The sequence below is a fragment of the Theropithecus gelada genome, chromosome 3, assembly GCF_003255815.1.
Source record: "Theropithecus gelada isolate Dixy chromosome 3, Tgel_1.0, whole genome shotgun sequence".
Classification (NCBI taxonomy): Eukaryota; Metazoa; Chordata; class Mammalia; order Primates; family Cercopithecidae; genus Theropithecus; species Theropithecus gelada.
Window position 1 is genome coordinate 106,978,748 of NC_037670.1, and position 14,034 is coordinate 106,992,781.

At 48.1% G+C, this 14,034-nt stretch overlaps 1 protein-coding gene and 1 long non-coding RNA gene across 2 annotated transcripts in view; one reads left to right on the plus strand and one right to left on the minus strand.

Annotated features, from left to right (window-relative positions):
* Positions 1-14,034, plus strand: part of LOC112621450 — a 47,843-nt gene that overhangs the window by 1,998 nt on the left and 31,811 nt on the right. The window lies entirely within an intron of this gene.
* Positions 1,086-6,594, minus strand: DLX6 (distal-less homeobox 6). The gene is made up of 3 exons (XM_025380894.1): positions 5,744-6,594; positions 4,273-4,466; positions 1,086-2,331 (listed from the first exon to the last, which is right to left on the minus strand). Exons 1-3 carry the CDS (start codon positions 6,174-6,176, stop codon positions 2,080-2,082), a joined length of 879 nt encoding a protein of 292 aa, XP_025236679.1. The 5' UTR covers positions 6,177-6,594; the 3' UTR covers positions 1,086-2,079.

Sequence of the window (14,034 nt, forward strand, 5' to 3'; positions counted from 1 at the left end):
CCAATGTCTGCTTCAAATTGGATGGCACTGCAGCTGGAGGCTTTGTTCAGAATTGATCCTGGGGAGCTACGAACCCAAAGTTTCACAGTAGGAAGGGGGAAAAAAGAAAAGAAAACATTTTTCCTAATGTAACAATGCGAATGCTAGAAAATGACAAGACTGATCGGTTTTAAACCATTCTGAAGACTGACTGAGCGTGGAAGTTGCTCAACAAAAAAAGGAACGGGTATATTGGTAAGTAGTCTTTGCTTTGTGTCTAATTATAGTGACTGTCCTTTTGCACGACTGTATGTCGCTGTCATTATATGGAGCACTCTGAGTATCTCTATTGACTTCTGATAAATGGCTCAGTGGTTTCAAGGTTCATAATTTGAAGGATGCCCAGGTCTGTAGCCATTAATTCTCGCAGTATGGGGCTTCCTGCTTGTATGACGGAAGGACTTTTCATTTTCATTATTTCTGTGCTTTCCCCAAGATCGGAAGGATGTATTTCATCCAGGATAGTGCATTTTCCTACCTAGCTAGCTGGCAATGGGTTTTAAACATTAAGTAGGCATAATTGTGCACTCTACTCTCACTTTTTTCTTTTCTATGTTTTTAAAAATTGCATCCAAAGACAAATCTGGCTGTATTATTTTGGCTGGGAAAAGAGAAAGGAGAATACTCAGTTTCAGCACTAGAAACTACTGTGATGTCTAGAAGTTAACTTGAGGATAGGTAATTCTAATGTTTAAAAGTAGATAAATGTGTAGAAATTACAATAAAAACATAATATGTAAAGAAAGCTGAGAGAACATCCATGGTTAATGTTAAAGTACCTAAGACAAAGGCTAGTAGTGCAAACTGACATCTTTGCAGGCACTTGATGTTCATATATATATATACACACACACACATACACACACACACACACATATATATATATATATATATATATATATATATATATATATATCTTCCCATATTAGGAAATAGGAATTTTTTTAAGGGTGATAGAAAATATAATGGGGGGAAGGGAAGTGAGGGAGGAGGGAGGAAAGAGAGGGACAGAGACACACACAGAGAGAAATATACAAGACACTCTTAGCGTTTTGTGGCTTTTACTCCATATATGAAAGAAGACAAAAACATACAAAGTATATGTACAACTAAAATTCAACAATATATACAGAAATGTTTCTTGATATAAATGTCCCTATTAGCTTTGTGAATGCCACCAATTCACCTAGTAAAGGTGTCAAAGCAATAGAATGGCAATTTTGATTATGTCCTCCGTCTTTCCTGATTCCAGTTCAGGGTTCTGGGGGGTGGAGTGGGGAAAGAGTGGTTTTTGTTTTGCTTTTTTAATCAACCATCATTCCTGGTCATTGCATTTTGATAAAACATGCAGCATTCCCTTTGTAGCAATGTTCTAATCTTACAGCCACTTTTTCCTTTTTCTTTAGAGAAGGGCTGTTATGTGAGGATTTTTCTTTTTCTTGTCAGTCTGGGAATGGTAAATAAAAATGCAGGAGTCCAAAATGCTTCTCTTTCATCATGTAATGTCTTAAACTCATTAAACAAGTAAAAACGCTGCCATGTTTGTGCAGATTCTTCTGGTTGGGGGAAAATCTGTTTTTTTAAAAAAAGTCATTTTGCTGGATACTCCCAAAGAGAAGAAGAGGCTCAGAGCCTGGATCCCAAGGGGTAAGAGAAAATATCCTTACAGTAAAGGGTTTCAGGAGTGCTGGCATAGAAACCAGTTTCTCTCTCACACACACTCTTTCTCTCTCTCTGAGATGCAAGATTAATTACTGACATTGCTCAAGAGAGAAGGTAAATGAGAAAAAAAAGTGGAAAGGGAAAAAGAAAAGAAAAGTAGAAAGGAAAAGGAAAGAAAGAAGGAATGGAGGAAAGGAAGAAGCAGTGAAAAGAAAGGAGAGGGAGAGAAAGAGAGAGGGAGAGAAGCCTAGTCGGCTTCTCGCCACATTTATGAGCTCTCCTAAGCCTGCTCCTTCGGCTCCTTTTCGCAGATACAAGCAGGTCCCGGATCCTCTTTTCCTTGTTCAGACGTTTCCCTAGGGTGTTCCCTTGGACAACTCACATCATCTGTGGTCTCTGCATCGTGTCCTGGTGTGGAGAGGAGTACCAGTGAGAATAGCCAGGCATGTAGCTGTTGGGGGGCATACTGACACCCTTGGCCGAGGCAGAAACGTCCCAGACTGGAGGCAGCGCTGGCGAGCGCGGCGACAGGGCCGCAGAGCCCTGGAGGGGGTCGCTCTCATGAGGATTACTGCCCTGCTTCAGCAGTTTCTTAAACTTAGAGCGTTTGTTCTGAAACCATATCTTCACCTGCAAGAAATGCAGCAATCATTAGGCCCATAAACATCAAACCAGTGCCTCTAGCATCACTCGGGGGTTTGGAAGCAATATTAGAAAAGTTTAAAACAAAAAACAACCACCGCCAATGCCTACAAGCCAAGTCCCCGCCTCCTTCCACCTCTTTCTAGCCTCTTACACTCCCACTTCCTCCAACCTACTAGGTATCTTGCCTGGACACCGAAAGTTATTGTAATCCTAGAATTGCATGCTAGCCTAGGTGTTTAAAACAACAGTATAAATAAGACAAAACTGAATGAGATGACCAGGTCCGAAGCCTAAAGAAAGATTTTTAAAAGGAGCCCTTTCAAATCAAAGTCATTCAATTGAATGCACCTCCTCTGAAAGTCTTGTGTTTTTACATTTGGTCTATGTAAAATGACTATTTTCACATAGTCGTTTGCTTCCTGTACATGCGTAGAGATACCCAAAAGCTGGTATCTCTATACAGGCACAGGGAGCAAATGACTGAAAAGATTAAAGCCTATACATTTATAACTAAATGCCTTCAATATATCTATGCATATGTTGCATATGCCATAGATTATACATGAAGCATTTTTCTCCAGACATAAATATATCCCCATAATCTTGCAGGGATTAAGGATTGCAGCTCCTTCATTCCCTATTTTGTATGTTGCCTAGTCAAACTGTGGTCAACGATCATCACATGATTGTTAGTATAGTAACTAAAAGTCAAAGGACTTCTGAAAATTAAACGTGAATTGAGAAATCTGGGATGGGAGCATATCTAGGCCAACATTTCAGATCTACTTTATTTGAAGAAGGAAATTTTATGGTGCAGCTTCCTTTACCTTTAAAATTCCCTAGTCATAGGAATCTACTTTTTCAAGAGGCATACAAGCCACTGAATAGCCGGAATCCTTTCATATCAAACCCCAAATATATGAATAGCAATATGGAAAGAGGAAACAGGCTAAATAGAAAAAGAACAGCTTAAGGAACAACTGTCTTAAGTCAACACACAATCAGTCTCCAGCAATAGTCTCATAAAACCTGAGGTCCCCTTGCTGAAGATTACCTACATCAGATAAGGCCTACTCCATCTAGGTAAATTAATCAACAAAACTGCAGGTGATTGCAGCCTGGCTTTTTGACCAGGGTCCTAATATACTCACCTAAGCTCCTTCTTGTGAAATCTGAAATGCCTTTTATGGCTTTCATATTAGTAGGATGGGAGAACTTCAGTAACTGTACTTAACTGTGGCTTCACCTGTTACAATTTTGGTAACATTTCTTTTTGATCTCCAACTCTGCCACTACACCCAAGTCCTGGGCTCCAGGGAGACAGCTCAGACCACATCAGCCTGTCACCCAGATGACTTAACCACTGTGCTTAGGGAAATCTTCAGAAAAACCCACCTTGCCACTCCTAGGATAAATAGATTGCACTTTGGTGCCTTTACTAAACCTCATTGGAACCTATGCCTACTTTGTTTTTTCTTAGTTCATTTCACAAGTTTTCTTTCTGTGTCAATGAGTTGAAAACCTTATTAGTTCCCAGGGCCTACAAAAGGATCCTTAAAAAAGTTGAACCTTATTCTGCCTCCTGGTCTGTAAACCTTTTTCTCCTAAATGTTTGTTCTCTTTCATGTTGTTCTGCTCTGGAATAAGACGCAATTGAATTATGAGTTTGGTCACAAAAGGATTCTAGGCTGGGGTGGGGTCGCCGAGGGTTGGGAGGATGTGCAAATCCAATCCAGTATTCAATACCAGGTCATTCATTCCAAACTGTGTTGTCCCAGGAAAGTGCATAACTGGAGCAAAAGGCATTTGTCATTAAGCTCCTTCCATCCTTGGTTGACTAGGCCAACAATTCCTCCTGATGCGCTCCCTGCTCGATCTGCAAGCGGGACCAGTATTTCAGGGATACTTGGGCTTCTCGGGAATTACCTGTGTTTGTGTCAGTCCTAAGGAAGCTGCCAGTTCAGCTCTCTCTGGAAGGGCCAGATACTGTGTCTGCTGAAAGCGATGGTTTAAAGCCTGGAGCTGCAGGCTGGAATAAATGGTCCGAGGCTTCCGAATCTTTTTCCCTTTTCCATTGAACCTGATTTCCCCGTTTTCAATCACTGTAGTTTTTTGTTGATCTGCAAGCAAATAACACAGAGGAGCGGTCACCCGGGAGGCCACTGCTGCCATTTCCCTGCTCCTGGCCTGGCCTGCAACGAGTCTCCCCAAAGCCCAATAAGGGTTACCTCGAGAAATCCCTATGATGCCCCTACCTCTCTTGGTCCACTCTACTCGTGTGCTCCCAGCGTCTGCGTAATCTCCTTGACCCAGTCCCTGGCCCTAACATTGTGCAGTGTCTGGGCCAAGGGAGTGCCAGAGGCTCTCAGACAAACAGCCCGCTTTGCCGCAGTGGAGGCGGTGCCGGAGGCTCTCTGGTGTGCGCAGAGCAGCAAGACAGCAGCTCTCCGGGCGAAGCGGGGCCCCTGTGCCTGGCTTAACAGTACCTGAAGCTGTGCTTGAGCCACCCAGGTGTTTACGCGGCCAGTTGACTTGATGTCACCAGCTTCAAGCTCAGTGCATCAAGCATCCTCTGCATGTTTGAAATGACTCTCATCAGGAGGACTAAATCCCCAAACAAAACACAACCAACAGCTCAGAGCAGCCCACGAACAGGCTGCGCCTCTCACGGCAACTTTGTCCCCCTCGGATGCTGAGAACCATTAGCCCGGGGTTCTTTGCTTCGCCTCCACGAACAAAGGAGCAGCCAACACTGTAGCGAAAACCTAGACAGGGGGCCCGGTTAGGGATGAAGGTGAGGGACACTTTAAAGCCCACTGGAAAGAGCCTGATTGTTACTAGTTTAACCAGAGCGAAGGCCACGCCAGTTTCCCTCCGAGTCACTGAGGCGCACGGGGCTCTCCACGCAAAGTAGGCCACTGCCTGCCCAGCGTGGGCTGGGAAGCAAAACACGCTCCCCAGTTCCGGCACAGATATGTCCCCAGCCGGGTCAAATGTGGGTTACAGCCTGGAGGGAAGGAGCAAGGAAAAGGGCGCACAGACCCAGTAGGCTGGAGAGCGCAGTGTGGACCAACTCGTCTAGCGAAGCCTGCGCCGGGCCGGGGACTCAGCCCAAACTGCGCGTCGGAGGCAGGAGAGCGAGGCGGGCCGCGCAGCGCCGCAAGGAAGCTGAGGGTCCGCGGCAGCGGGAAGGGGCCAGGCTGGGAGAGGCCGGCAGGCAGGCGCCAGGCGAGCGGGCGCGCACGGGGCCCGGCCAAGGGCGCGCGGGGCCGCCTGGGGGAGGGGGCGGCGGAGGCCTGGGCGTCGAGGAAGTGAACGGGGCGGGCGGGGTAGGGGGCGGGCGGGGTAGGGGGCAGTCGGGAGGCGGGAGAAGCGAGCTGCCCCAGCGGCCTCTCACCTGTGTCGTCCCCTCGCGTCTGGGCGGCTGCGCTGCTGTTGTGGTAGGACTGGAGGTAAGGGCTGTGCTGCGAGTGGCTCATGTAGGGGTAGGCGGCGAGCGAGCGGTGGTTGTAGGAGTTCCCTCCGCCCGACGCGTAGGGCGAGCCGTGGTGGTGGTGCTGGTGGTGGTGGTGGTGGTGCGAGCCGGCCGCCGCCGCCGCCGCCGCCGAGTGCAGGCAGTGCAGAGGGTAGTGCGCGCCTGCCATGGCCGGGGAGCTCTGCTGCGAGTGCGGCTGCGGCGGCGGCGGCGGCGGCGGCGGCGGCTGTTGCTGTTGCTGCTGCTGCTGCTGCTGCTGTTGCTGCTGCTGCTGCTGCTGCCCGAACTCCATGAAGGCGGATTTGGACGAGTCCTGGCCTTCCAAGCCGTCAGCCATCGTAGTCATGGTCATCATCAAAACTTTGGGGGCTGGAGAAAGCCTTCTCCCGGGTTTCCTCCACCCTCCCCCACTTGGCTTGCGCCGCTCTCCCCTCTGCAGCCACCTTAGCTCTTTGGATCCTTGCAAAAAAATTAAAAAAAAAAAATTTAAAGAGGGGGTGGAGGTGGTTCTCCCTCTCCCTCGCTCTTCTCTAATATATATATATATATATAATATAAAGAGATATAGTGAGCGGGGCCTTGTTAACTCAAAGGGAGGAGGAAGGAGGAGGGATGGGAGAGGAGGGGGGAGGGGGGAATCTGCTCTCCCCCCCGCCTGCTTTCCCCCCTTGGATTTTTTGGGGGCTGGTGCAGTTTAAGGCAGAGATTTTAAGGTGGATTCTGCGAAAGTTGCGCGTCTGCTTTCAGACTTGATGCAGACGCCACGAGTCGAATGGTTTGTCTCCAAAGGGCAGTGCCTCCCCATTGGTCAGTCGCCCCCTGACGTCACAGGCGCACGGCTTCTACTGGCGTGTGCGCGGCTTGCCTAGTTCTTCGCCTACCTTCCTCAATTCCAATCCCAGCCCGGGCTGCAGCCGGGGGCCGCGCTGTGCTGCGCCCGTGGCCGCCGGGAAGGGAGGCGCCTCTGCCCGGCTGGCCGCCGATGCTTTCCGCCGCAGTTCGTGCCCCAAATCCCGGAGACCCAGCTGCCAATATCTCAGCCTTGAAACAGCCAACTGGGGGCTGCTCTCTTTCAATCCCCTTGCACCCTTGTGGGCTGCCTGTGCTTAGAAGCAGTGCCCCCCGCCCCGCATTTAAATCCAGGCCCCCCCTTTCTTGACCTCCCTTCCACTCTGGTCCTACTACACTCCTGTGGGAGCTCCCTGTCACCGTGGATTTTTCTAGACGTATTTTACTGAAACCACAGACGGAAGACTAACCCTCACACCTGGGCTCCACCCCACTGGGGGGTGGTAAGGAAAAAGAAAAATCAGACTGTGTTCTGGCTCGGTCCCTGCCATTTCAGGCCGTGTTTCTTATATATTGTACAAAAGGTTGGGGGGGGGGGTGTTTTTTTTTCTTCTCAGAACGCAGCAGCCTGTTCTGAAAACGAATCGTTGGAGGACTGACAGTAATGCATTTTTTCCTATTGAAAACAGAAGCTACTGTAATGCTTTCAAATATATGCAAATGATACATGCGGTTAGTGGTTTGGCAAATCTTGATTACAATATAAACTACCCAAGTAAAAGTGCCTTCGTCCTAAATTTGTCTCTCGATTACAATTCCAATTGATTTTATTTTATTGTCAACATTGTTAATGATAAAAATAGAGTCGTTTTACAGTTATTTTTACTTTCTGGAAGGAGGCAATTAGAGTTCTAATCAGGAATACACAAAAATCTCCCATGATTAACTGCAGTACTTTGTTCAAATTGCTGCTATAAAATTCAGAACAATTTGCCTGTAATGATTATGGACTGGGTTTATTTTGGGAGGTGGAATAAAAGTGGATATAGCATAAATTATCCTCTAATTATACACCAGTGTCGCCTCAATTATCCTCTTATCAAAATGGTTGTCTAACTGCCGCATTTAGTTTCAATTCTCTCCTTTTTTTCTATAAAAAGAACTTCATACCTTGTTATTATTAATCCATTTATTATTTGCAAGGGGATTTATATCCGCACATCCAGGTGGTAGAACCACTTCTCTTTCAAAGATGGACTGGGGAAAGACATTAAGTTCGGAGCAGCCCAAGGCTGCGGATCTAGCCTTTCTCCCTCCGGCCTCCAGACCCACGCAGGTCCAGGCAGCCAAGCAGAGACAGCGGAGCCCCGGTGCGCGGTTCAGGCCTGGTCAACAGGTAGGAGGGCCGGACTGGGGGCCAAGCACAGAGGAGGGCAGGCCCGCCCGCGCCAGCGTCCAGGGTCCCGGGTCCTGGGACTGGAGGAAGTCGCCGGGAGCCCGCGCTTCCAGAGGATTGAGATTGGGTGAACGAGACCTGAAGACCCTCTCGGTCTGGACCCCGACTTTCGGTCTGCTTAGAGACCTAAGCCGCGAGCCTTTGGCCACACGGAGAAACGTACTAACAACCCTGTACTGCCGTGTCTGGAGGTTGCGGGAACGAGACTGTGTCTCTCCCTTTGGGAAAAGTACTGGGGACTTCTTTATATCCTACTTCTCCTGGACTCCATAAGTTACAGGACCGAAGAAAACTGAGAAATAGAGAAAAGGTGCCGCTTGCCCCTTAACTCCAGAAAAGGGTGGCTGCAGACGGAGCGGCTTGGACTTTATTTTTACATTGTGGGAAACCTGCCGGCAGCGGCTTATGCTAATTGATTTTCCCAGTTCCCAGCCCTGGGTGTCTAGCTATCTCCAGGCCAGTTTGCATTTTTCTTTTTCTTTCTTTCTTTCTTTTCTTCAAGACCTGAAGCTCGAGGCCCGCTGCCCGCTGCCCGCTGCCCGTGAGTTTCCTCCGAGTTTCCAGGTCAGCGGCATTTGCGCTCCTCTCCCCCTCCTTTACCCAGCCCGCTGCGCTTAAGTTCTTGAGTCTGGGGAGCCGGTTCAGTAACTCTGAATTCATTTTTAAGTGGCGTGCCTTGTTCCCCACCTTTTAACAAGAGGTGCACTTTAACACGCGAACCAGTAACCCGATCTACACGTTTACAAATCGGCAATGAATTAAAACAACAACAAAAAAGCTTCATGGAAAAAGAAAGGTGGGCTAAGTAAGGGGCAAATGTGGGGGGTGGGGGACAGAAGGGAAGGTCAGGAAAAGAGAAGATTTCCCACCCCTCCTTCCCACTCCCAATCCTAGTGCGCTCTCGGTACACCCGGGCTGCGCGCAGAGACTGTTTGTAATGTCCTCAATACCAGCAGGTAGACGTGGCAGTTTTATTGCTTTACACCCTGCAGCTTGTTGTTAACACTGTGAAGGCGTTTCACCCCCTACACCCCCACCCTGTGCTTGTCTGTGTTTTTCGCTTTATGCTCGCAGGTGCACCGCTTTCCTCGCCAGCTTCCTGCAACACTGGCTGCACCCCAAGCAGAGTATGTCGTGGCAGGGCCTCGGAAGGTCCCTGCACTTGAGCACCGTATCCAGAGCGCAGCAGCCTCTATTTGCAACGGGATTTTTTTTTTTTTTTCTCGTTTCTTTGATAGCTGAGGAAGCCGGGCAGGCTGGGATTGTCCGGGTTGTAGCTTCAGGGCTCTCAACCTTCCCCTATTAGTTACTGGCTAAAATCCCTGCACTCTGTTCCAGTGAAGCAGCTGCACTGAGGTGGTAGTTGTGGCACATGGTAAAGGTCCTGCTGAAACCTGCTGGGCGACCCAGGCTGGGCTCAGAGACAGTCAGGGGCTGGGAAGTGGAACGAGCGAGCGAGGGGCCCCACTTGGTGTGATATCTCTGCGCTTGCGGGATGGAATCTAAACTTCAGGCCTGACTATCAGACTTTCCTGCCAGTATCGAGAATGGAAAATTGGAGAAAGGAAAACAGATAGTGTGACCTACACACAACATGCCAAGGTGGCGCACCACGAGTGGCTGCCAGGTGTGGCCTCTGCCACCAGCCACGGCGCATGGAGTTCGCGGCTCAGAGGCTATTTACCGCAGGGCTTCTTCCGACAGTCATTTCTCTCCAATTGAACGCGGCAGATTGGCTTCCCAGTCCTTCATTCTGGTTTCATGGGTGACGGTAATGAGCTGAAGTAAGGCGGTTGGAGTCACTCTCGTTTGCACTAGTCCAGCCCGCACCTCCAGCCCTTCAGGAAGGGGCAAAAACTCGGGATCTTTGGGGCCTTGCAGGAAGGCGCACACCTCAGGGGCTCCAGGCCCCGGCGCCGGGTTAGGCGCCAGCCGGGTCCTGGCTCCTGCTTCTTTGTCTCGCCCGCAGGGGAACGCGGGCCAACCCTTGCGGGTGGGAGGAGGAGGGCGGGCAAGGCCCTCGAAGTCTTTATCATTCAAAATAAAAGTAAACCCTGCTATCTAGGGTAGGAGGCCCAAGGCTCTTTCAGGGCATGTAATAGGTGAGGGTTATATTCACTAGGCAGGATTTGAGGCCTAAGCTGCTTTTTGCTTTTCAAGGTGTTGAGATGTTGGAATTTGTATTGCGAGTGTCAATGTTATTTAGAGAGAAATACTTGTGTATTGCCAACGCAAGACCTCCCGGGTCCGCCCGAGGCCACTGTCGGAGGAATGGGCTCTTGGGTCAAAGAATCTCCTGCTGTTCCTGGTCTGGACCGGTGTTTGCTCACACATGTAGACCTGGAAATGCTTTGGGGTGCCCGAAGTGGTTTTGCAGCCTCACGGACTGTAGAAGTACATTCAAACCAGGCAGGACCTGCATGGGTTTGGTTGCTAAGTTGGGCTCAGTTATCACTTTAATTCTAAAGAAATTAGACCTGGATAAATGGCCTTTGAATTCAAAGAAATAACTCGGTATTGATTTACATAGCCCCTTCTCAAAGGGAGACATTGGTGGAAAAAAAAACTTGCTAGTCTTTTCCTCATTCAATATACTGTAAAACTCTGTTTGTGTATGTATGTAAAAAAAAAGGGTGCCTGATATCCTGGAAACCCGCACAACTTTCTCCCCTCCCCCAACACACACACAGCAGTGAAAGCTCTAGGGCACATGGGAGCTGCCTCTTGCCAGTGATGGCATCTTCAGGAGTTGCCAAAAGTATCAGTCTACACAAGGAAACACTGAGTTTGGTGTTCTTGTCTGTGGTGATAAGCTGTATTGTCCATGTTAACACCCTTCTCTCTTAGACTCCCCCAAATCCAGTTAAAAAGTGGCCTCAATTTACCCCATGTTTAGAAAGAGTCTTACTTAAGTTTGGGGATAACATTTTCCTCATCTCTCTGGTCCTGGGTCCCAAGAATAGGCAGCTAGGAAACTCTGACATGACACTGGCTCCCACAGGGGGTTTCACAGAGTTTTTCAAGACTATCCAATTTGGAGAATGTTAACTATGCATGTCCCAACCTACAGGCTCCTGCTGCAGGCATTTTCAGACCTGGAGTCCAGTGGAGTTATGAAAACAAAGCTAACCAGCTCCTCAAACTAAATATCATTTACCTTCTCCATGACTCCATTCCCAAGTGTGTGAGCACTCAAGGCTTTCTTAATAGAGGGAGCTGATGCACTGGGCCCAGAATTGATTCAGGAGAAAAACAGCACATGTTTCTACCTTCCCTAATTTTAGGATTGTATACAGAAGTCCGCCTGCTTGTCTGCTCTCTCCCCTCAAATCCTCTCTTTTTTTCTCTTTTAACAAGCATAGGACCCCACTCCTAATACAAAAACGCTCCTCTTTCTCTAAGCCCAGGAAAAAAAGGGCTCAACAGTGTTTAAACACTTAGAATAAAACAAGGTAAATGCTGATGTCTGTCTTTTCAATCTGTAGGCTATGCTAAGGTTGAGCTCTCCATATTCACCCTGATGGGAAATATATCAGGGCAAAGAGAGAAGGGAAGGGGTGTTAGAAGTCAGCTTTAAGCAAGCCAGTCTTTGGAAAGCAGGGACCCCTGACCATTGGAGGATAAATACAACCCTATAGTAGTAGGGAACAAGTATCAACAGGAAACAGTAGACTATTTTTAGGCATAATAAGGAGTTAATATAGCTGTCTTCCTAAATGCCTCCAAGCATCTTCTGTTTAATTCCTTCATCCCTTCATCAGCAGTAACAATAACAAGGTCACAGAAAATGCCTAATATTAAAGGAGAGCCCCGCTTGGGACAACTCTTCAGGAAAACCTGGGATGAAAACATCCCCTTGCTATGATGTCAGTTCTCTTGTTATAACAGAAAAATAAATGAAAACCATTTTTCATGAGAAAGAGAGAGGGTGAGTTTGTTTTGTATCTGACTACTCTTGTGATATATATGAACTGGTGACTTTTATACTCATACCTGTTCATAAATACTTCTTATCTCCTTTATTTGGGAACATCCCAATAAATGGAAAGGTAATTTATTAGTCTTTTAGCAAAACTTTTTAGAGGGCAACAGATTTGAATGCCCTTAGAAGAAGCTAAGGTTGTTTGTTTTTGTTTTTTCACATCCCATTCTCCCAACTGTGCCCATTCATTCTCTCTCTCTGTCTCTCTCTTCTCTTTTTTTTTTTTTTGTTCAGAAAAGAGACCCCTTGAAAACACACACACACACACACACACACAAAACTAGGAGAAAGAAAGTCCCTTTCCCACTACCCTGGGAATGGAATAATAATAATTATTATTTTTTTTCTGGTAGGTTTTACAAATTTTGTACAGAGAACAAAAACGCTCCTCATCCCTTTCACTCTGTTGAGTGGGGCCCTTCCCCCACAGAGCTCAAAGCCTTCAGTTCTTTATGCATTGAGAAGTTGTGTCCATTTTGCTAGTTCATATTTGGATTCGCTCTTTACTCGCACATACTTTGTGAGGAGGGAAGGAGAGAACGGGACAAAAGCAGGGGACATAGAGAGTTAGAAAAAGAATATAACAGAGTGGACAAAAGAGTATGAGTATGAGTCGGCTTCCTTTTGTGTTTAAGTTTTCTTCCTGGTCCTATTTGCTAGGTACCATTGCCCCACAATGCTAATTGCACAACAAATGAACAAAATGAGAGCTGATAAAAGCAGTCCTGTTACCTGCAGATCTACACCATGTATATTTCCTCTAGGGTCAGGAGGTGGAGATGGGGGTGGAGGTAGGACTGGAGGTGGGGGTCCTAGACCCCCCAAACCAAGCTCTTCATCTACTAGTCTTCTACACCTTTCTCCTTTTTCCTCCCCATTTCCTAACCTACTTTCCCCTTAAACAGCGTGGGCATCACGCTGCCCACTCTAACAGCTGCTAAGTCGAAGCAGGAGAACCCTTAAAAAAACACTACACAAGAGGTCACCCTCCCCAGACAAAACGAGCCACTTTAAGAACGATGCTCAGGGGGCTCAAAAGTCTGGGGCCCAAGGGTTTAAAAAGCAAGGGTAGCGTTTCAGGATATCAGTTCAGCAGTCTTAAAGAGACAGGCAGGAGTCCTGGGCTCTCCATGGAGCTGGGATGAAGGAAGGGACGAGGGACAGGAGCCGGGAGGCCCTGCAGAAGCAGAGGGCGACTGAACGCTGGCACCACAGCTGGCTCCCACACGCTGCCGTCTGCAGGGAACCAGGGGCCCGATAATGGAATTCAGGAGGCAGAGATTCTCCGAGAGCCAGCCACTGTCTTGTACAGATTTGTAGAGAAACCCTCACTGTAATTAAAACCGTACAGTCAGATTAATTCAATGTGTTACTCGTCAGCGTTTTTAATAGTAAAAATCCGCTTTAAAATTGAATTAGGGTTGAAGAAAATTTCTGCGAGACTCGCTGGATTTGCCAGCTTTCATTGAAGGCAGCCTGGGCAGGACTTAGGTGGTGAATGCATGGTAGTGTCACTCCCCTCCCCCAAACCTCACCATCCCCGATGGGGAGATGGATATGGGGATGCGGGGACTGAGCAGCCCGGGGTGCCAGTTTGGCCGCTAGGCTGGGTCTGGGGCCTGGGGTTAACTCTTGTGAGCTCAGGCTATGCACAGATTTTTGACACCCAGGATTACCCTCCCTTACTACCCTCTCTGTGAAGTTCACTGCTCGGGAAAGGCGGGGGGGGGGGGGGGGGGGGGGGGGGGGGAGAAAGAATAGAGCCCTACTGTATCTTGAAGCAATTTCCCGCTGTGTGTTGCCGCGGGAGCTGGAGGTTGGAGCCCTCTCTGGCCGCTTCAGTGACAGACAGGAGAAAGTTGTGGTTCTCCCACGTACCCCCCACCCCCTTGCAAACCTTCCAAAAATTATGAGCATTATTTCAAGCGCACTGTCAAAATGTCTCCCAAGCTTTGATTTGGCTGGCCGCCCCTTTTTTCCCTCCCC